The sequence below is a fragment of the Chiloscyllium plagiosum genome, chromosome 18, assembly GCF_004010195.1.
Source record: "Chiloscyllium plagiosum isolate BGI_BamShark_2017 chromosome 18, ASM401019v2, whole genome shotgun sequence".
Lineage (NCBI taxonomy): Eukaryota > Metazoa > Chordata > Chondrichthyes > Orectolobiformes > Hemiscylliidae > Chiloscyllium > Chiloscyllium plagiosum.
The window spans coordinates 33760728-33783625 of record NC_057727.1 but is presented as its reverse complement, the minus strand read 5'-3'; the positions used below and the strand labels follow the sequence as shown (position 1 = coordinate 33783625).

Below are 22898 nucleotides of genomic sequence, written 5' to 3'. Positions count from 1 at the left end.
CCATTGCATGTTTTCTGGGAAGCTTTCTGAAGATCGGTGGTCAGCACTATTCCTACATTTTTGGCCTTTTGATGTTCCTCATTTTATACAAAGTATAAATAGTTGGTGCATTAGAGAACTATGTACTAATAAAGCATGGCAAATAAATATAATAGGGAGAAAGGATTCTGGATAATCCAAGATAGAGGACGAGGAAAAATATCTGGCTGTAACAGGCTACTCTTTTTTTTGAGGTAGTTTAGGTGTTGAAAGTGATTTCCTCAAATTACAGAAGCAGCAATTACTGTTTTATGTGCAGTTGCATTGTTTTGGAATTTTTGGAGAAAAAAAGCCAAACAACAGCACTTTTAAAAGGGAGAGGAACAAACAAATGCAGCACATGTTGAGGTCAGTGGAGGAGAGAGAGAAAGAAACTTACACTGCTAACTGACGCAGCAGTGAACCTGCACAGTTACTGCCTTTGTTGTTTGAATTCATGTATCACTGGACATCAGAGTGCATCTGGGAAAATTAACAAACAGTGAAATTCACAACTAATCTTGAAGGATTGTTGAGATACGCCGCAGCACAGAAACAGATAAGTGAATATTTTTAGGTGTAGCCTTACAGTAAGTCTGCAGTAGTGAATAGAGTGGGTTCTTCCTTATTATAAGTTTTATTGAGATGTGTCTCTTGATTAAACTTAAAAATATAAACCATAAGTACTAAGTTAGCCTGGAGTCGTGTTTTGTAGAGGAATAAGACAGTGCTATTTTCTCAGTCTGTAGATTGAAAGAAGCAAAAATGGCCTTTAGTAGAGTGATATGATCTTCCTGACGGATGTGGGAGTTCAGGGAGAGCTTTTGTGTTACTGAGGATTATATCTGCAATAAATGTCGTTGGTTGCGAATTCTATCAGATTGAATGAATCGGTTGGAGAGACAGATAGAGGCAATGACGAATTTACAAGCGCAAGGGGTGTGATGGATGGCAGTTATAGGAAGGGAGAAAAGTTGCAGGTACAGTCACATAGATGGGTTAACTCCAGGAAAGGTTGGAGAAGTAGGCAGGTAGTGCAGGAGTCTTCTGTGGCTATCCCCATTTCAAACAAGTATGCTGTTTTGGAAAATGTAGGGGGTGATAGATTCTCAGAGGAATGTAGCATGAACAGCCAAGTGTCTGGTATCGAGACTGGCTCTAATGCAATGAGGGGAACATCAGGTTCCAAGAGATCAATTGTGTTAGGGGATTCTCTAGTCCGAGGCACAGACAGATGTTTCTGTGGCTAGCAGCGAAAAATCAGAATGGTGTGTTGCCTCCCTGTGTTGCCTCCCTGGTGCCAGGATCAATGATGTCTCAGAGAGGGTGCAGAATGTTCTCAAGGGGGAGAAGGACCAGCAGGAGTCATTGTACACATTGGAACCAATGACATAGGAAGGGAAAAGGATGAGATTCTGAATGGAGAATATAAAGAGGTAGGCAGGAATTTATAAAAGAGATCCTCAAGAGTAGTAATATCTGGATTACTGCCGTTGTGACGAGCTAGTGAGAACAGGAATAGGAGGATGAAGCAGATGAATGCATCTGCTAAGGAGCTAGTGTATGGGAGAATTGACCTGGTGTATGGGAGAATTGATCTGTACAAGGGAGGGTAGAAGTGACCTGTACAAGAAGGATGGATTGGATCTGAATTGGAAGGGGACTAATATACTGGTAGGGAGATTTACTAGAGCTGCTCGGGAGATTTACACTATTAAGGTTGGGGGGGGTGGGGTGACCCAGGGAGATAATGGGGAAAGAGACTGGTACAGTTGAGAACAGAAGTGAGTCAAACAGTCAGGGCAGGCAGGGACAAAGCAGAGAACAAGGTAGGACTGATAAATTAAACTGCATTATTTAAATGCAAGGGCCTAACAGGGAAGGCAGATGAAATCAGGGCATGGTTAGGAACTTGGGATTGGGATATCATAGCAAATACAGAAACATGGCTCAGGAATGGAGCCATGTTAATGTTCCAGGGTACAAATGCTATAGGATGGACAGAAAGGGAGGCAAGGAGGGGGAGTGGTGTTTTTGATAAGGAATAGCATTACAGCGTGCTGGGTGTTTTTGATAAGGAATAGCATTACAGCGTGCTGAGGGAGGATATTCCTGGAAATATATCCAGGGAAGTTATTTGGGTTGAACTGTGAAATAAGAAAGGGATGATCACCTTATTGGGATCGTATTATAAATCCCCTAATAGTCAGAGGGAAATTGAGAAACAGATTTGTAAAGAGATCTCAGATATCTGTAAGAATAATAGGGTGGTTATGCTAGTGGATTTTGACTTTCCAAACATTGACTGGGACTGCCGTAGTTTTAAGGGTTCAGATGGAGAGGAATTTGTTAAGTGTGTACAAGACAATTTTCTGATTCAATATGTGGATGTACCTACTAGAGGAGGTGCAAACCTGACCTACTCTTGGGAAATAAGGCAGGGCAGGTGACTGAGGTGTCAGTGGGGGAACACTATGGGGCCATCGACCATTAGTTTTAAAAAAGTGATGGAAAAGGATTGACCAGATCTAAAAGTTGAAATTCTAAAATTGGAGGAAGGCTAATTTTGAAGTTATTAGGCAAGAAATTTCAAAAGCTGATTGGGGGGCAGATGTTTGCAGGTAAAGGGATGGCTGGAAAATGGGAAATCTTCAGAAATGAGATAACAAGAGTCCAGAGAAAGTATATTCCTGTTAGCGTGAAAGGAAAGGCTGTTAGGTGTAGGGAATGCCGGATGAATAGAGAAATTGAGGGTTTGGTTAAGAAAAAGAAGGAAGCATAAATCAAGTATAACCAGGATAGATGGAGTGAATCCTTAGAAGAGTGTTAAGGCAATAGGAAATCAGGAGGGCAAAACAGGATCATGTGATAGCTTTGGCAAACAGAGTTAACATGGTGCCACTGTTTAAGAAGGGTGGTAAGGACAAGCCAGGGAATTATAGACCAGTGAGCCTGATGTCGGTGGTGGGCAAGTTGTTGGAGGGAATCCTGAGGGACAGGATGTACATGTATTTGGAAAGGCAAGGACTGATTAGGGACAGTCAACATGTCTTTGTGTGTGGGAAATCATATCTCACAAACTTGATTCAGTTTTGTGAAGAAGTAACAAAGAGAATTGACGAGGGCAGATCTACGGACGTGATCTATATGGAGTCAAGATTAGAGTGATACTGGAAAAGCACAGCAGGTCAGGCAGCATCCAAGGAGCAGGAAAATCGATGTTTCAGGCAGAAGCCCTTCATCAGGAATGAGGCTGGGAGCCTCCGGAGTGGAGAGATAAATGGGAGGTAGGTGGGGGTGGTGGTGCAGACAGAAGGTAGCTAAGAGTGCAATAGGTGGATGGAGGTGGGGATAAAGGTGATAGGTCAGAGAGGAAGGTGGAGCAGATAGGTGGGAATGAAGATTGGCAGGTAGGACAGATCATGAGGATGGTGCTGAGCTGGAAGGTTGGAACTGGGGTAAGGTGAAGGGAGGGGAAATGAGAAAACTGGTGAAACTGGTGATCAGTAACGTGTTCGACGTGGTGGAGGGTTGTTTTTCAGACTAGAGGCCTATGACCAGTGGAGTGCCACAAGGATCGGTGCTGGGCCCACTACTTTTCGTCATTTATATAAATGATTTGGATGCGAGCATAAGAGGTATACTTAGTAAGTTTGCAGATGACACCAAAATTGGAGGTTTAGTGGACAGCGAAGAAGGTTACCTCAGATTACAACGGGATCTTGATTGGACAGGCCAATGGGCTGAGAAGTGGCAGATGGAGTTTGATTTAGATAAATGTGAGGTGCTGCACTTTGGGAAACAAAATCTTAGCAGGACTTATACACTGTATGGTATGGTCCTAGGGAGTGTTACTGAACAAGGAGACCTTACAGTGCAGTTCATAGCTCCTTGAAAGTGGAGTCACAGGTAGATAGCATAGTGAAGAAGGCATTTGGTATGCTTTCCTTTATTGGTCAGAGTATTGAGTACAGAATTCTGTACAGTCATGCTGTGGCTGTACAGGACATTGGTTAGGCCACTTTGGATTATTGCATGCAATTCTCATCTCCTTCCTGTCGGAAGGATGTTGTCAAACTTGAAAGGGTACAGAAAAGATTTACAAGGATGTTGCCAGGATTGGAGGATTCGAGCTATAGGGAGAGATTTAATCGACTGGGGCTGTTTTCCCTGGAGCGTCGGAGGCTGAGGGGTGACTTCATAGAGGTTTACAAAATCATGAGAGGCATGGATAGGATAAATATTCAAAGTCTCTTCCCCAGGGTGGGGGAGTCCAGAACGAGAGGGCATAGTTTTAGGGTGAGAGGGGAAAGATATAAAAGCGACCTAAGGAGAAACTACAGGTGGCACAGTGGTACAGTGGTGAGCACTGTGAGTACAGAATTCTGTACAGTCATGCTGTGGCTGTACAGGACATTGGTTAGGCCACTTTGGATTATTGCATGCAATTCTCATCTCCTTCCTGTCGGAAGGATGTTGTCAAACTTGAAAGGGTTCAGAAAAGATTTACAAGGATGTTGCCAGGATTGGAGGATTCGAGCTATAGGGAGAGATTTAATCAACTGGGGCTGTTTTCCCTGGAGCGTCGGAGGCTGAGGGGTGACCTCATAGAGGTTTACAAAATCATGAGGGGCATGGATAGGATAAATATTCAAAGTCTCTTCCCCGGGGTGGGGGAGTCCAGAACGAGAGGGCATAGTTTTAGGGTGAGAGGGGAAAGATATAAAAGCGACCTAAGGGGCGACGTTTTCACGTAGAGGGTAGTATGTGCAAGGAATGAGCTGCCAGAGAAAGTGGTGGAGGCTAGTATGATTGCAACATTTAAAAGGCATCTGGAGGGGTATATGAATAGGAAGGGTTTGAAGAAATATGGGCCGGGTGTTGGCAGATGGGACTAGATTGGGTTGGGATATCTGGCCGGCATGGACGGGTTGGACCGAAGAGTCTATTTCCATGCTGACTCTATGATCTATGAGAAGAAATATCTTACTCAAACAGTGATTAGAATGTGGAACTTGCAAAGTGGTTGAGGCAAAAAGCTTAGATGCTTTCGGAAATTAGCTGCATGAATTAAAGGAAAGGAGAAAGACATGCTGAAATGGAAGTAGAAGGAATAGAATGAGCCTTATGTGCACTATAAACACTAGCACTGACTTGTTGGAATGAATTACCTATTTATATTTTGCAATTATAAATATAATTCATTTTCTCTTTGTTCTTTCATGAGACATGAAGTCACTAGCAAGGTCAACCTTTCTTGCAGATCTCGAATTGCCATTTCATTGATTCGGTTGCTAAACCAGTTCAGAGGGCAGTGAAGAGTCAAGCACTTTGCGATGGGTCTGGAATAACATTAGATCAGGCGAGCTAAGAATGGCAGATTTCCTTCCCTAAATGTTATTAGTGAACCAGATGAGTTTTTGCAATAAATTCATGATTATTGAGAGTAAGTTTCGATTCCAGATTTATTAACTAAATTTGATTGAAATTCCACCGGCTGTCAGAATGGATTAGAATTTGTACCCCAAGAACATCATGCTGGATCTCTGAATTTCTAGTCTAGAGACATAAACACTGTCCCACCATCTCCCCATTCTATGTACACTATTCCAGGATGTCTTGCAGAGTTCATAAGAAGTGACTGTAAAGTTTCTATAGGTTTGTAAAGGGACAAGATTTGGTGAAAACTAATGTGGGTTCCTTACAGTCAGAAACAGGAGAACAAAGAAATGTTGACCAACTTATGTCTTCACAAGGGAGGTCATAAATAATGTACCAGAAAATATGGGGATCACAGGGTTTCGAGGTGGGGAGGAACTGAATGAAATTCAAATTAGTAGAAAAATGGTGTTGGTGAAATTGATAAGATTGAAGACTGATAAATCCTCAGGGCCTAATAATCTACATCATGAAGTACTTAAGGAAGTGACCATAGAAATATTGGCTGCATTGGTGGTCGTCTTCCAAGATTATTTCAACTCTGAATCAATTCTTACAGGTTGGAGTGTAGTTAATGTAGCCCCATCATTTAATACAGGAGTTAGAGGGAAAACAGGGAATTATACACCTGTAAGTCTAACACTGATAGTGGGGAAGATGCAAGATGCCATCATCATGAATTTTATATCAGAACACTTTGAAAACAGTGGTAGAGTCAGACATAGTCAGTGGATATGGAAAAGGGAAATCAAGCTTGAGAAAACACTGGAGTTCTTCGAGGATGTAATGAATTGATTGGGGGAGCCAATGGATATTGTTTACTTGGACGTCAGAAGACGTTTAACAAAGTCCCACATAAAAGATTAATGTGTAAAGTTAAATTGCATGGGATTGAGGTAGTGTATTGATATGGATAGAAAATTTGTTAGCAAACAGAAAATGAGTCTTTTTCTGACTTGCAGGCAGTTAATAGTGGGATACACAGGGATTGGTACTTAGGATCCCAGCTATTCATAATACTGTTAATGATTTAAAAAAGGTAACTAAATATATCTCAAAATTTGTAATTAACACAAAGTTGGGTGAAAAGGGTAAGCTACAAGGAGAATGCAGAAATGTTAGTGTGATTTGCACAGGCTCAGTAGTGGGCAAATGCATGGCAGATTCAATATAATATGAATAAATGTGAGGTTATCCACTTTGGCAGCAAAAATCGGAAGGCAGATTATTTTTTGAGTGGTAAAGATTTGAGAGGGGGAATGTTCAATGAGACCTGGCTGTCCTCATGCATTAGTCACTGAAAATAAATGTGCAGGTGCAGAAGCCAGTAAAGAAAGCAAACTGCATGTTGGCCTTCATAACAAGAGGATGTGAGTTCAAGAACAAGGATATGTTTCTGCAATTGTACAGGGCATTGGTGAGTCCACACTTGAATATTTTGTGCAGTTTTGGTCTTCTTTATCTCAGGATGTACTAGATATAGGGGAGCAGTGAAGGCTTATCAAATTGATTCTTGAGATGGCAGGACTGATGTATGAGGAGACAGGTTATATGCAGAAAGGATGTTCCCAATGGTGGGGGAGTCTAGAACCAGGCTTCATAGTGTAATGATAATGAATCAATCTTTTAGAATTGAGATGAGGAGAAACTTCTTCACCCAGAGAATGGTGAGCCTGTGGAATTCATTACAACAGAAAATGATGGAGGTCAAAACGTTATGTATTTACATGGAAGTAGATATTGCTCTTGTTCCTAAAGGGATCATCAAGGCATATGTTGTGGCGGGGATAGAGGAGGAGGAAGACGAGGAAAGGACTAAATTATTGAGGTCATTGATCAGCCATGATCATATTGAGTGGGGGGAACAGACTCAAGAGCTTGAATGACTTACTCCTGATCCTATCCTCTATGTTGCAATGTATTTGACTGCAGACAGTAAAAGCAAGAGGGTTTTCTGGTCAGCCATCCTGCAGAAGGCAACATCACATCATTGCTGTACATTTCTATAAGGTAGACCAATCCAATGGAAGTCCATGGCCAAATCTCCCTAGAGATTTGACAGAACTGGTGAAAAGCATTTTTTTGACTCTATGACACAACAAATTTTATGGCCTATTTGTGTCACTTAATCAAAATCTACCAGAGATGAAAAAAAAATTAGATTAGCTTTTAATTTGCTTTCAACTGTGGATAAACTTGTTTCTGCCACTGATTTGTTGTCAGGAGATCTGCTATCATGGTGTGCCACTTACATGTTTATATTATCCCCATATGCTCATCGTAGCTCATCTACTACCAGTCGGTGACAGACAAATCTAACTATGTCTAAGTCAATCCCTCTTCAGGTTGTCCTCAATCTACCAGAGAGCCCAATAGCTTTTCAGCTTTAATGTTATGGTCAAAATACATATATTTTATTTTCTGGATGTCATTTCAGAGGTTGGTCTTGCAATTTCAAGTATTTTTCTTTTGTCTTATAGTGTGTATGTGTAAGTTTTAGTATTTACTTTAGCATCCACATTTGAAGGGTGAACTTTCCTTCCATTGATATTTATTGTCCAGGTTTCTGAGCCTTATGGGAATGTGGATAGAATGAAGCATTATCCCAGATTTCTTTTCTTTATTATAAGCCTGAGTTTTCCTGTTGTTAATATTTTTCATCTCATGAGATCTCTTCTGGCTACTTCTACCCTTCTAACTTCTGCATGACATCTGCCATCTTCTGTTATAATTTGTCCAAAATAGACAAATGTCTTGTTCCAGTGGGTCACAATCTACTTCAATCATTACTGCTTTCTTCTAGTATATCCCTTTTATTTACCATTGTTTTGGCGTTTTAATATTCATACTCAAATCTATATTCTAAATGTTGAGATTTTCCTTGTATGATAATTTGTAAAACCTCCTCAGGTTCTGCAGTGTACCACAACTTCATCATCAGTATACCACTAATTTGTTATGTGCATATACTTCCAATTTTTACCCTAAAAGTAAATCTAATCTCTGAATATTTGCTGTGTGTATGTATATTGACTAAATTCAGTGACAGTTCACAGCCTTTTATATTCCTTTTTTCATGTTATGTAATTAGATTAGATTACAGTGTGGAAACAGGCCCTTCGGCCCAACAAGTCCACACCGACCCGCCGAAGCGAAACCCACCCATACCCCTACATTTACCCCTTACCTAACACTACGGGCAATTTAGTATGGCCAATTCACCTGATCCTGCACATCTTTGGACTGTGGAAGGAAACCGGAGCACCCGGAGGAAACCCACGCAGACACGGGGAGAACGGGCAAACTCCATACAGTCAGTCGCCTGAGGCGGGAATTGAACCCGGGTCTCTGGCGCTGTGAGGCAGCAGTGCTAACCACTGTGCCACCGTGCCGCCCACAAATAATACAGCAATTTTAGAAAAGGGCTGGTGCATGAATAAACTCAAAAATCCATAACTTCTATCTTAGTTGTGCCACTGTATCATTTACTGTGCAAAAATGGCTTGTATGGTGACTAAGTCCTGCACTTCTACATGCTGAGAGATTTGGCTTACCAACAATCTCCAAAACAGGGCCCAAGCTATTTTTCATTGTGCAAGGTTGAGATACTGTGCATCAAAACCTACCTGTAGGTATATTGGTACTTCTTGTAATTTCCAGGTGAGTGCAAGACGTTAAGGGATATTTTTATTATTGAAAGATTGTGTGTCCTTTACAACATTAGCACATCTCTAGTTGCCCTTCCGATGTCCTGTTGAAGTTGAACCAATTTCTTATATCGTTGCACACCATATGCTGAAGGTGACCTATAGTGCTATTTGGCAGTGTGTTTCTGGACTTTGCTTAGCAATGTTGAAGGAGAGGTGATATAATTCCACTTCATGTTGATGTGTGACTTCATATCAGACCTCCATCATCTTCAATATTCTAATTGTTGCCCCAGTCATTCTCTGTTAGAGGTAATCTGTTTGTAAAATTTGAAGTTTTAGTTTAACTTTGTTCTTAGAATTAAAGTAAAATGGAAAACTATGTTGAGACAGCCAATCTAAGTGTTTACTAGCCTGGATTAGTTACAAAAGCCATCCCAGATACAAGAACAAATGTTGCCACACATTTTTCACAAGTTACAAGACAGTATTTACAATCATTGGTATTTATTTTAAATAATATTCATTGGCTAATATAACTTTTCCAAGTTATTTTTCAGTTTCAATGATAAATTCATACACTTTGATCTCTATTCTCTGGCAACATGATCTTCACTTCCCCCTTCATTATAACCTTCTTAGTTTCTTTGACAATACATGAAACAGCAATCCAAGCTATTGACCTCCTTATTTTAATAACATCTGCAATTGCTGAGGCCTGCTCACCTATGTACAAGGGTGCTAAAAACCGGAGTTCCTGGGATAGAAGAACACATCCGGGTACCTTGGTTCCCAAAACGGCAGACATTAATCCACAAACCAGTACACCATGAACAACTAGCTTTCCAAACTTGTTGTCTTTGGCAAAATCTTCATTAAGATGTAATGGGTTAGTATCACCAGTTAACTCTGAAAAGGTGAATACATCACTCTGTGAAAAAGCTTTAGTAAGTTCAGCTCTTTCGCCAACCTGAAGATGCACAGTCCGAAGAAAAGCATTTTGTGGTATCAACATGTTGCTTGTGCGCCAGTGACCCATCTTTAATGGGCTCTGAAAGATACTAAGTATAACTCTTTGAGTACAAAATTGCATTTTTTAGAGCGGTCACTTTAAACACCTGTTAATTGTCAATGACCTCAGTTTAACACCAATTCTCTACTGTTGCCTGATAGTGCAAGAAGAAATGGCGAGACCTATACAATAAAGAGATAAAAATGCAATTAATTACCAATTAAAAACAACAATCAAGTTGTTTTAAAATCTGTTTAACTACATTTGGAGATCTAAAATACAAAGATTAGTTTCCTTTCTCCCATCAAGAGATATTACATTTTGATGGGTTTTTCCACAACTACAGAATTGGAGAAAGAAATATAAAATCAATATCCAATACATCGTTCTTCCAGATCTGCTCCAGTGATCATTCCAATTAAATAAACATCCCAACGAAATGGATCCCTCTGCTTTGTCCTGCTGAATTCAGACCTCACAGTTGGTCTTGTTCTCAGTGAATTTCAAGATTCTACTAGAATTTGGGCTATTACAGTTTTCCTCAACCTTGAAACCAATTTATACTCTATAGTACAATGGTCTAAATGATTAATAGGAAAATAGACATTACTATTATAAGTGTAACACAGCTATATGTAGGGGATAGGCAGAGTAGAAGAGAGACAAAGAGACAAGGGAATACAGGCAATAATCACAAAGAGGTAATATAAATATGGATGAATTGAAATTAATTTCAAGTGAAATAATCTGAGGATTCAACATGTTGGAAAATGAAAGAATAGTAATAAATGAAAAAGAGAAATAGACAAAACAGCAGGTGGAAATGAAAAGTACAATTCCAAGGAACAAAAATAACATTTCAGTTTAAATTATTGCTAAAATAAATAAAAATTTGAATAAAATTAAAGAATGGATACTTTAGTGATTTGGATTCATAGTGATTTGCAACATTGTAAAAGTCAGGTTTGTGTTTTCTTTGATAGAAATGACAACTCTATTAATATAACCACTAGGTAACAGCTGAAGAACAGCAGTTTTCTATTTTATGTTTTGTGGTTAAAGAATAACTTAAAGATTATTTTTTCTATAATAAACAAATATATAACCTGCATCACTCTGAAAGCACACTTCTGATTTTGATAAGATCCCAGCAGGGTCAGTGCACTCCACAGCTTCACAAGGCCACTGTAAACAGAAATACTTTTAATAAAACTTGCAAGAGTTAGACATTGACATTTGTTTTAGTGTTCTTCGTTCAAACATTTAAAATTTACATAGTGACTTTAAACTAATATTCCAAAATACTTAACCGATGAAGCAATATAAAATGCAACCTAAAGAGAGATTGAGCAACAATTTAAACTCTTTTTCTAAAAAAAATGCTTACGTCTTCAAGGAGGGCTTAAAGAGGTGCGAAGTGTGAGAGGTTTAACAAGAGAATCTACAGCACAGGGCTCAAATGATGAAGGAATGTGGTGGAAAAAATAAAAAGTGGGCTATACTAGAAGAGTCAAAGGAACAGAGTTTGAAGTAGAATGGGTGAAGGATGTTACTGAGAAGGTCAAGTTGTAAAAATAATTTAAATAAAGATAATTTTAAATCTGAAGTATTTAGTGACCTGGAACCAGTAAGGTCATTGAGGACATGGAAGATGTATGAGCAATGCAGACAGAGTTCACACCACATGTTCAAGTGGATGTACAGGAGGCACTACTTTGAGGTACATGTGTGGCAACAGCTTACCACCACCTTCTCAAAGGCAATTAAGATATAGACATAAATGTTTGCATTGTCATCACAGCCCAAGAAAGCATTTTAGAAAAAGTATTCCAGTAACAGATGGGTTGAAGCTGAGGCAAAGGCAGAACAAATTACAAATTTAAACCTGATGGTTTATGTGATGAAAGGATCATGAAACAAAGCTCAGCTTGGCAAAATTGCAAACAATAGGGCTCACAGTACAGAGTTGAAGGCTAAAAACAATGGTTTCAGTCTTTCCTAATATTTAACTGTAGATAAACCCAAAGAGAAAACAGGATACCTGTCAAGCACAAAGGAGGAGAGAACACATGAGAGATATGGTGGAAATGTAGTCCTAAATGTAGCCCCCCTGGAAACTAATGTGTGCTTACAATTATATTGATAAGGGGCAGCTTGTTAATCATGAACAAATTGTGACCAAAAATGCATTTTTTCAATAGCCTAAGCAGGATAAATTAGGTAACTGTGGAACCAAGTGAGGTCATTCAATTGAGCTGGATAACAGAGGAACTTCATTAGAGGTTAGTGACATTGACGAATCTGCCAACATTAGGAAAAAGATTATGAAAGGATAATAAAATGCAATACAAATGTGTAAGTTTTGCCATTGATCAGCATTGTTTCAGTTATCTGGCAAAGATGGTTAGCTGGACAGAGATCAAAATAAACTGTTGCAGAAAAATTGAGCATAGATTTGGGAAGGACCACTATGTTCAAACATTTGAGACTAAAGGGAGAGTGGAGATGTAATTGCAGTTTGCAAAGACAGAGGGGTGAAAGTTGCCTTCTTCTGGAGGGCATGGCAATTTTGAAAGAATGAAGGAAAAGATCTAAGGAGACAATATTTTTTTAAATGCCAGTTAGCATTTTTGGCAAGGAAAGGTAATTCAATGTAGTCACTTAGTATTAATGGACTAAAGAAAGTAGGACCTGTGTCTTACGAAAAAGCTGATCTCAGAGGGCACAAGGGAAGACGATAGGAGAGAAATGGCAGAAGTAGTTCAATTCATAGATAAGACAAGGGAGCTTGAGATTCAGTGTTAAAAATCACAACACCAGCTTATAGTCCAACAGGTTTATTCGCAAGTACCAGCTTTCGGAGCGCTGCTCCTTCATTAGGTACCTGTGCAGCAGGATCATAAGATACAGAACTTATAGCAAACGATTACAGTGTCATGCAACCAAAATGATATATTGAACAAATGTAGATTGCTGTTTAGTCTTTCGGCCTCACAGCACCAGGGTCCAAAGGTTCAACTCCAGCCTCGGGTGACTGTCTGTGTGGAGTGTGCACATTCGCCTCGTGTCTGCGTGGGTTTCCTCCCACAGTCCAAAGACGTGCAGGTCAGGTGAATTGGCCATGTTAAATTGTCCATAGTGTTAGGTGCATTTGTCAGAGAGAAATTGGTCTGTGTGGGTTACTCTTCGGAGGGTCGGTGTGGACTTGTTGGGCCGGAGAGCCTGTTTCCACACTGTAGGGAATCTAACCTTTTAGAATGGGTTGCAGGTTTCATTTCATTAATATGTTAATCCCAGAAGTTCTTTTAAGTCACAATCTCGAGATAACTCGAATTAGATATTAATGAACTGAAACCTGCAATCCATTCCAAAAGATGAAAGACTTAACAGCAATCTAAGTTTGTTCAATAGATTGTGTCAGTTGCATGGCATTAATCTTTTGCTATAAATTCTGCCTTACGATCCTACTCCACAGCTACTTGATGAAGGAGCAGCACTTAGAAAGTTAGTACTTCCAAATAAACCTGTTGGGCTATAACTTGTGTGATTTCTAACCTTGTCCACCCCAGTCCAACAGCAGCACCTCCACAACTTGGGTTCAGTGAACAGAAGGGAGTGCATGTATCTTCACAGAAATCTATGAGCTTCTCACATTGGGTGAGATAGAGAGAGAGAGATATAATATATAGAGAGAGATATACACATAGAGAGAGATATACATAATAGAGAGAGATATACATAATAGAGAGAGTATATATATACACATATATATGGATATATATATATATATATAGAGAGAGAGAGAGAGAGAAAAAAAAGTGGGGGAACCAACAGTCATTTAAGGAAATGTTTGATACAGTAGGAATGAATGGCAAGCTCTTGTTCCCTTCCATTATGATTGCAAAGAAAAGTCTGGTTCTGGCAGAAGACAGTGGAAGCCAACAGTACTTGACCTAGTCATGCACCATAAACCAGTTTTTCATCTGGAACTTATTCATTTTTGAGTTCAATAAGGCTTTATTCAAATAAAAAAGTACTACAATGATTTTTTAAGTTATATTTATCACAATAAAGTAGCTTTATATCATTACTATGCACACCCACCTGCTTCTTACTCTCAATGTAGCTATCAATGTTTCTTCTTCATATCTCAATACATCAACAGGTAAGGCCGCTCCAAACTGCAAAATAAATATTTTAAGAACATTAATCTTTAGAATGACAGGCATGAATTTCTAAGGCATATTGAAATAAATACATTTTCCAAAGGAAACTGAGTATGGATATATACTCTTGTTAAACTCTACACGGTTTGTGAATTATTTGTGACACAGAGATTGGAATAAATAATCATCTGTATGGATGATACAACAATGTTCAATCACACACCTACTGGCATCTAGAACACCACTACAAATCCTGAAATTCCCTACCCAACAGCATTTTTGGGGTAGCTACACCAAATTGAACCACTGTGGTTCGAGGCTGCACTACCACCTTCTCATTGGCAACTAGGGATGGACAAAAAAATGCTCAACCCCGAGCAGCACGGTGGCTCAGTGGTTAGCACTGTTGCCTCACAGCACCAGGGTCCCAGGCTAGATTCTAGCCTCGGGCGACTGCCTGTATGGAGTTTGCACATTCTGCCAGTGTCTGCGTGGGTTTCCTCCCACAGTCCAAAGATGTGCAGGTCAGGTGAATTGGCCATACTAAATTGCCCGTAGTGTTAGGTGCATTAGTCAGAGGGAAATGGGACTGGGTAGGTTACTCTTCGGAGGGTCGGTGTGGACTTGTTGGGCCGAAGGGCCTACTTCTACACAGTAGGGAGTCTTGTCTAATCTAATCTAATAACGATATCCTATGAATGAATTAAAGGAAAAGTGCAATTGCACCTGTGGTGCATAGGACAATAACAAATGTGGATTGGGTGTTTTCCTACTGGGAAGTGGGCAACTTAAATTTGAGGGCTCCAAACTGCCTGCAGATATTGAAAGGGTCACTTGTCTAAAACAAGTCTAAACATTTTCATTAGCAAACCATGCTAATCCTGACCTTAAGATAGAGGGAAGGTCATTGAGAAAGCAACTAATGATATCTGGAGATTTGAGAGAGGAAAGAAAGATAGACAACAATAAAGTACCCAGTGATTCTGGAATATAGACAAGAAACAAATAGTAAACTAAACAACAAAACAAAATCTGGAACAGAAGTGTGTGAGGACACAAGGCTGAAGATGATCAATGAGATAGGATGAGATGAAGTCATTCAGAGATTTGAAAATCGAGATAAGATGCAGAAAGAAATTTGTTGCAGCTGGGAAGGGTGATGTTGATGGAAACAAAACCAAGTGCAGACGAGATTACAGGTCATGGTTAGGGAACATTTAAGATATGAAGATTTGAGATGAAAGGAAGTTGCTTAGTGATTCCAAGTCGATGAGGTAACAACAAGCCATGGTCACAGTCACAGACTGCTGGCTATGACTTTGAGCTGCAGTTTTTGTTGCAATAAAAATAATTTTTGCTGCACATAATTCAGGTAGCTACTGGCAGGCCTTCTGAAATATTAGAGGATCTGCAGCTGGCTGTTCAAGATATTATCGCTGAACTATACTATTACAGAATTGCTGGACTACTTTGTAGGAATAGAAAAATTGGATCCAAAGAGAAGCAGAATTTTTCTTGATAACAGAACTTTGCCAAATAGGGTATTTGGGGTTGAAAGTCAATAGCAATATCCAGATTTAGGTTGGAGGTGGAGAAGAGATGGTCAAAGCAAACTTATATCAACTGCTGACGATGAGTGCTGCAACGTCAAGTGGTAGAGTATAGAAAAGCCAAGGAATATCAGTACCAAGGAGGCTAACTAACTCCCAGGGAGCAGAAAAGAAGACAAATTTATGAACGCTATAGTCATAGTTCAAAATGAGCAATCCTTTCCTCCCTCTGAAGATTTGTTTTGATCAAAAATGGCAACAATGACATAAAACTTGGTGTTTGTTCTTTCAGTTTTCAACTGACAGAATTACTAAGTCAGCCACGAACCTCTATCAGGAAAAGAGCAAATGATTTGTACAGTTTATCATTGATTTCCTGCAGGTTAGGACTGGTGACAGTACATTTATGGTTATGCACTGGATCAGAGTTGAGTGTGGTGTGCTGGAAAGGCACAGCAGGTCAGGCAGCATCTGAACAGCAGGAGTATCGACATTTCAGGCATTCCAGTGTATAGCTGAAAATGTGTTGCTGGAACAGCGCAGCAGGTCAGGCAGCATCCAGGGAACAGGAGAATCGACGTTTCGGGCTGCCCGAAACATCGATTCTTCTGTTCCCTGGATGCTGCCTGACCTGCTGCGCTGTTCCAGCAACACATTTTCAGCTATACACTGGATCAGTCTGGTTTACTCATGTTCCTCAGGGAAGGAAGTCTGGCCTATGAGTTTCAACGTGGTTGACTGTTAACTGCCCTGAGATGGCATAGCAAACCATTCAGTTAAGGGATACAGAGGGCTGTGCAATAAATGCTGGTCTTGCCAACAATACCCACAGCCCAATAACTTAAATCCTGACCTGTGGTTCACAAAGGAATGTGTGCTGACACATAAATGGTATGAATAAATTAAGGAATATGTAGGAAGGACAGTAATAAAGGTTGTTAGAGTGGAACTGATATTATACTTTCCAACCCTAAGGGGGAATTACAAGTTAGAGCTTATTAGAGGAATCAGAGTGAAGATGTTAAGGAAGGTCCCAATTACAACATCTCGACAGGAAAGTGGAAACTTTTGCCTCCAGGAACAACTTACTTTAGCAATGCTTGGAGACGTGAACAATTACATAGTGGCTCTAAACTAATAAGATTTTACAAAAAATACATCCAAATCTCAGGAGCATTTTTTTATATAAGGAGAGTCATTACCCTATTTAATCTGCTTGTAAAGAATTGTCATTTAAAGAATAAGACAGCAGTCAATGATTGCTTCCTGTTCTAGAGTCATTGAGTTAGTCTTACAATAAAAGTTAAACCATAGCTGCTATCAATTAGTTCTGTGAAGGTAACTCACTACTTAAATGTAGTCAAGATCTGGGTACAAGTCCCATCTGTCTTGGATGTGTGTTGTGAGTGTATGAACGGGTTGATTAATTTTTATTTAGAAAAAGATCCATCCTCAAACAAAGTACTTCAGCATAGCTTCTGACGTATGGTTCCCTCATGCCAAGCTGAGTTCTGCCGTGCTGTTCGTTTGAACTGAACACAGATCAGCTACATTCATATATTCAGTGATTAAAAAAAGATTTACATCCAATAATTCTCAAAACATTGGTAAACATTTATTCAACAGTGTTTGGAAGGAGGTCACCTGTCCAGCATTGTCAGGTGGGAGCTAATCCTAATGAATAGAAAGATGAATAAAATTTGAGGAGACAAAAACATTCTGAAGAAATAACATTTTTAAGAAACCAATCATTCTATAATGTAGAACACAACCAAAATCATAAATTGGTGGGAAATCTCAGCAGGTTGACAGCATCTATGGAGAGAAAGCAGAGTTAAGGTTTCACGTCCAGTGACCCTTCATCTTATCACATATCATGTTTCACCAACAAGTTCTCTTTCTGTAAGAAAAATAATTCTATACTTCCCTCATCTGAAAGTTGGAAAAATACAGTGGCAACATCAAAACGTGTAAAGAAATAGGTTGGACTTTGTTTTGTAACAAATGTCCTTGGACAGATGAGGGCAAATACATCATAGCAATCCTTTATCTTTTCTATATTAGACACAAGTATGCAGTTTAACTTTGAAAATCAAGAGTTGTGCAGATTTTTGTATAAGTTTCTGTAGAATACAAATTACATTTTGCAATAGTGCTAGCCCATTATCTCATCAAATCCAAATAGCATTCAATATCACAATGCAATATGCTATGTACAGCATATTTTCAATGCAGATGTTATTTCATACTTGAACAAATTAAGAACAGTTTAATCATCCAGTAGACCAAATGACAAAGCTGTTAGTTCTCTCCAAATGCACGTTTTTGCTTACCAGGTAAAAATAGACGTTCTTTCCACAAATTCAGCTATACAAAATGTTCTCTTCCATTGAAAGATTATATGCTATTTCCATTAAAGCACAAACAACTCAACTTTACTGCTGGGTGCCAGCTTTCAGAAAAGATGAGTCATTCACAAAATAGATAACTTAATCCCACCACATCTAATTGTCACATCCCTTCATTAACTAGACTCCTCTGGAGTACATGTTACCAGAATATCTACTCTAGGCAATTGATCTTTTGATGCAAAAGTTCAGTCATATGTCACAATCACTCAAATTACCGCTATCCAGCTCCTGAACGACCACATCCTATTCTTCAGGACCTTCAGCACAATACAAGAACGTCTGGGACACAGGGTGTCTCATCTACTTCTATTAACTGCACAGAATCCACAATTTTGTAATTAATTCAAATTAACAATGAGGAACTAATCTTAATAGTTGACTACCGTGTTTGATTATACCTTACCATCACAACATTACTTTATCAAGGCATTAAATTTTTAACAATCCTTTCTTTTATAATACAACAAATATTTTGAGTTAAATTCTGTCCCAGATGGTGTTATACAGTGCAGAACTTTCAGAATTTTCTTCAAACTGTCAGGCTTAGAATGTCAACCCTATTGCATATAATATATTCAAATACTTAGGAAAAAGGGTAGTACCTTTACAGTAGCAGGACTATGAGAACAGAAGGCAGTTTGGAATTTCATGCATAGACTAATTGCTAGAATCTGTGTTTGCCAACAATCTGAAGGGATTTCGTTTTGCATGAATCACATTTCCCAATATAATTAGCAACTCGTAGTCTGATCAGCTCAGGTATATGCACCATGCTACAGATTACCATATGATACCTTTTACCAAGTCAATTGCTGAAAATACTTTTAGCTATGATATCTGAGACTATGATGTTCATTCTTATTGCACATTGCCAATACACTTTACATACTTCACATTTGCCACTAATTCTGAATCCACCTGGTGTACAACTACACCAGCATCTTTGACAAGCAGTGTGAATAAACTTTCCATGTAACTTTAATACAATTTGCTTATTTTCCTCTTTCTTATCACTTGGTTCCATTACTACTCGTCTAACATCACATTTTGTTAAGGGGATATAATAAAGCTTTCACTGGGTAGAATGCAGGTGACTTACCAAAAGAATCAGTCTTTTCAAGCTAATGATGAAGGGCTTCCTGAAGAAGCGCTTTTGCCCGAAACGCTGATTTTCCTGCTCCTCGGATGCTGCCTGACCTGCTGTACTTTTCCAGCACCACTCTAATCTAGACTCTGATCTCCAGTATCTGCAGACCTCACTTTCACTTTTTCAAGCTAATGTCCATTTCCATTCAGTTCTATTTGAGCCTTTTCAGTAGAAAGTTTACTCAGAGGATTTTTATTGTTATTTCACGGGATGTGAATGTTGCTGGCTAGGCCAGCATTTGTTGTTCTTCCTCATTGCCCGTTGGCTTAGTGACATGCTGGGCCATTTCAAGATTCAGAATGAAAGTTAAGAATCAAACAAACTGAGTCAACTATCACATCCAGAGTCACATTTAGGCAAAATAGGTAAAGCTGACTAGTTTCCTTTCCTACAGATACATTTTTATGGCTTTTGAAGATAGTTTCGTGGTTGAGAAATTAGTATTCAATTCAGAACTATTAATTGAATTCAAATTCTATCAGCTGCCATGGTAAATGATTCAAAGCTACATCCTCAGGGCATGAGCATGGGCGCCTGGAATACTTCTACAGTGACATTACAATACCACCATCTATGCAGAGAAGGGATCTCACATCAGTATTTTAAAAAGTTTACTCCAGCAATTTTTTTGTGGAATTACAATCATCTCTAGTAACCTTGATGCACTGGCACTAGCAAACCTAAAGGTTCCTCCTACTTGGAGCAATTTTCAAATCTTTTTGCTCCCTCTCTCAAACCTTCACATCAACCCTAAAGTGTATGGTGTCAGAGTTAGATAAAAGAATGCAAATGAGACCAAATTGCCAAATGGCATAAATTAGAGGTCATAACATTTCACAAACCCAGGTCAGTCTGTTGGAAATATATCACTGCCCTACACAACACACTAAAACCACCTATACTGCCTTTGTAGTAAGAGATTTAGTAAAACACTTCTAGGTAATTAATATTTTGCTCGAAATTGCCTTTTCAATTCAAATTTTATGGGACAATGTCTCCCTTTTCCACGATGTGGAGGAGCCAGTGTTGGACAGGGGTGGACAAAGTTAAAAATCACACAACACCAGGTTATAGTCCAATAGGTTTATTTGGAAGTACTAGCTTTAGGAGCACCATTCCTTCATCAGATAGTTGTGGAGCAGGATAATACAACAGAATTTATAGCAAAAGATTACAGTGTCATGCAACTGAAATGATATAATGAACAAGTCTAGATTGTTGTTAAGTCATGTTCTCAAGATAACTTATGGTTGTATATAAAAAAAGTGACATCTCAGCTCAGACAATGCATTAAAAGTGTGAGGTTAGGGTTTGTCTATATCCCATCTTGAGTCAGACTGGTTCTATTTCCAAAGTGGACTCTAGCCTCACATCTTTAATGCATTGTCTGAGGTGAGATGTCACGTTTTTAAGTAAAACCTTATGTTAAGTCAAGAATGTGACTTAGAAGTAGTTCTGGGATTTACATATTAACAAACCAAAACCGCAACCCATTCTAAAAATGAAAGACTTAACAACAAGCTAGGTTTATTCAATGTCATATCAGTTGCATGGCACTATAATCTTTTGCTATAAATTCTTTCTTATAGTCCTGCTCCACAACTATCTGAAGAAGGAGCAGCACTCCGAAAGCTAGTGTTTCCAAATAAACCTGTTGGACTGTAACCTGGCGTTGTGAGATTTTTAACTGAATCCCTTTTCTACAGCGCATCACTATCTGGACGTTACATTCAGTCTGTATTCCCTTGCGAGGCCGATTGAGCCATAAATGATAGTACCAGGGAGTGGACTACCGAATTATTGCATTCATACCTCTCCGTGCAAATCCTTCAGCGCCGAAACGATCAACTGTTTAAAGTGAGCAGCGCTCACCTTGAACGCAGGCCTCGTTTCCCCAAACTCTCTGTTTTAAAAAGAAACGAAACCGGAGTGAGTGCAGTCGAACAGGAGGAACTCAAAGATCGGCGTGGTGCCGAGGAATCGGGAGATATTTCTCACTCACAGGCCGACCTTCAGGTAGTGGTAAAGGCAGCTGTTTCTGGAAACGTGCCGCTCGTAGGCCGCAGCTTCCCGCTCCTCCCGAAACGTCGATTTTGCCTGTCCTCGGATGCTGCCTGAATTGCTGTGCTCTTCCAGCACCACTGATCCAGGATCTGGTTTCCAGCATCTGCAGTCATTGTTTTTACCCTACTAGGTTTATTCAATGTCATATCAGTTGCATGGCACTATAATATTTTGCTATAAATTCTTTCTTATAGTCCTGCTCCACAACTATCTGAAGAAGGAGCAGCGCTCCGAAAGCTAGTGTTTCCAAATAAACCTGTTGGACTGTAACCTGGCGTTGTGTGATTTTTAACTGAATCCCTTTTCTGCAGCGTATCACTATCTGGACGTTACATTCAGTCTGTATTCCCTTGCGAGGCCGATTGAGCCATCAATGATAGTACCAGGGAGTGGAATACCGAATTATTGCATTCATACCTCTCCGTGCAAATCCTTCAGCGCCGAAACGATCAACTGTTTAAAGTGAGCAGCGCTCACCTTGAACGCAGGCCTCGTTTCCCCAAACTCTCTGTTTTAAAAAGAAACGAAACCGGAGTGAGTGCAGTCGAACAGGAGGAACTCAAAGATCGGCGTGGTGCCGAGGAATCGGGAGATATTTCTCACTCACAGGCCGACCTTCAGGTAGTGGTAAAGGCAGCTGTTTCTGGAAACGTGCCGCTCGTAGGCCGCAGCTTCCCGCTCCTCCCCCGGACTGTTCATGGCGACGGCCAGCTACAGACTGACAGGCAGCTCGAGCGGACTGCCAGAGCTCGTCACCCGGCAACGGCCGGCCACCGGAACGTCACTTCCCGTTCTGTCGCCCGGCAACCGCCGGTCACCGGAGTGTCACTTCCCGTTCTGTCCCCGGGCAACCGCCGGTCACCGGAGCGTCATTTCCCGCTCTGTCTCCCGGCAATCGTCGGTCACCTTCCGTAAAGCGCATGCGCCATCCACCCTGACCGTGCGCTTTCCCCCGTCAACTTGCTCTGAAATTCTTAAGTTGAAACTTTATTGCTGGAACAGCACAGCAGGTCAGGCAGCATCCAGGGAACAGGAGATTCGACGTTTCGGGCACAGGCCCTTCTTCAGGAATGAGCAGAGAGTGTTCAGCAGGAGAAGATAAAAGGTAGGGAGGAGGGACTTGGAGGAGGGGAGTTGGAAATGTGATAGGTGGAAAGAGGTCAAGGTGAGGGTGATAGGTCGGAGTAGGATGGAGGCGGAGAGGTCAAGAAGAAGACTGCAGGACAGGAAGGCGGTGCCGGGCCGGAAGGATCCAGCTGAGACAAGGGGGGGGGAGGGGGATGAAGAAACTGGTGAAGTCCAAGTTCATCCCCTGCGGTTGGAGGGTTCCCAGTCGGAAGATAAGACGCTCCTCCTCCGACCGTCGGGTTGTTGTGGTTTGGCGGTGGATGAGTCCAATGACCTGCATATCCTCGGTGGAGTGGGAGGGGGAGATGAAATGCTG

At 40.2% G+C, this 22898-nt stretch overlaps 2 protein-coding genes across 5 annotated transcripts; both read right to left on the bottom strand.

Annotated features, from left to right (window-relative positions):
• Positions 1 to 8989: 8989 nt before the first annotated feature.
• On the bottom strand, positions 8990 to 22497 carry rpp14 (ribonuclease P/MRP 14 subunit). 4 transcript variants are annotated; one of them, XM_043708193.1, is made up of 6 exons: positions 22136 to 22489; positions 21393 to 21466; positions 21203 to 21293; positions 14221 to 14297; positions 11223 to 11301; positions 8990 to 9421 (listed from the first exon to the last, which is right to left on the bottom strand). In XM_043708193.1, the coding sequence occupies exons 1-6, from the start codon at positions 22151 to 22153 to the stop codon at positions 9401 to 9403; spliced, it is 360 nt and encodes a 119-aa protein (XP_043564128.1). In that variant the 5' UTR covers positions 22154 to 22489; the 3' UTR covers positions 8990 to 9400. The 4 variants fall into 4 exon arrangements, with proteins under 4 accessions (XP_043564128.1, XP_043564127.1, XP_043564125.1 ...); XM_043708192.1 differs by lacking the exon at positions 8990 to 9421 and adding an exon at positions 10209 to 10298 and having other exon boundaries at positions 22136 to 22479; XM_043708190.1 differs by lacking the exon at positions 8990 to 9421 and adding an exon at positions 10305 to 10575 and having other exon boundaries at positions 22136 to 22495.
• Positions 9518 to 10197, bottom strand: LOC122559038 (hydroxyacyl-thioester dehydratase type 2, mitochondrial-like). The gene has a single exon (XM_043708194.1). It carries the CDS (start codon positions 10195 to 10197, stop codon positions 9679 to 9681), a length of 519 nt encoding a protein of 172 aa, XP_043564129.1. The 3' UTR covers positions 9518 to 9678.
• Positions 22498 to 22898: the final 401 nt, after the last annotated feature.

Coding starts and splice junctions, on each gene's coding strand:
- rpp14 (XM_043708191.1), bottom strand. CDS start 22,153: ATGAACAGTCCGGGGGAGGAGCGGGAAGCTGCGGCCTACGAGCGGCAC. Junction 11,302..14,220: donor ACATTGAGAGTAAGAAGCAG/GTGGGTGTGCAT, acceptor TTCTGTTTACAG/TGGCCTTGTGAAGCTGTGGA. Junction 10,576..11,222: donor GTGCTTTCAGAGTGATGCAG/GTTATATATTTG, acceptor TGAATTCAGCAG/GACAAAGCAGAGGGATCCAT.
- LOC122559038 (XM_043708194.1), bottom strand. CDS start 10,197: ATGCAATTTTGTACTCAAAGAGTTATACTTAGTATCTTTCAGAGCCCA.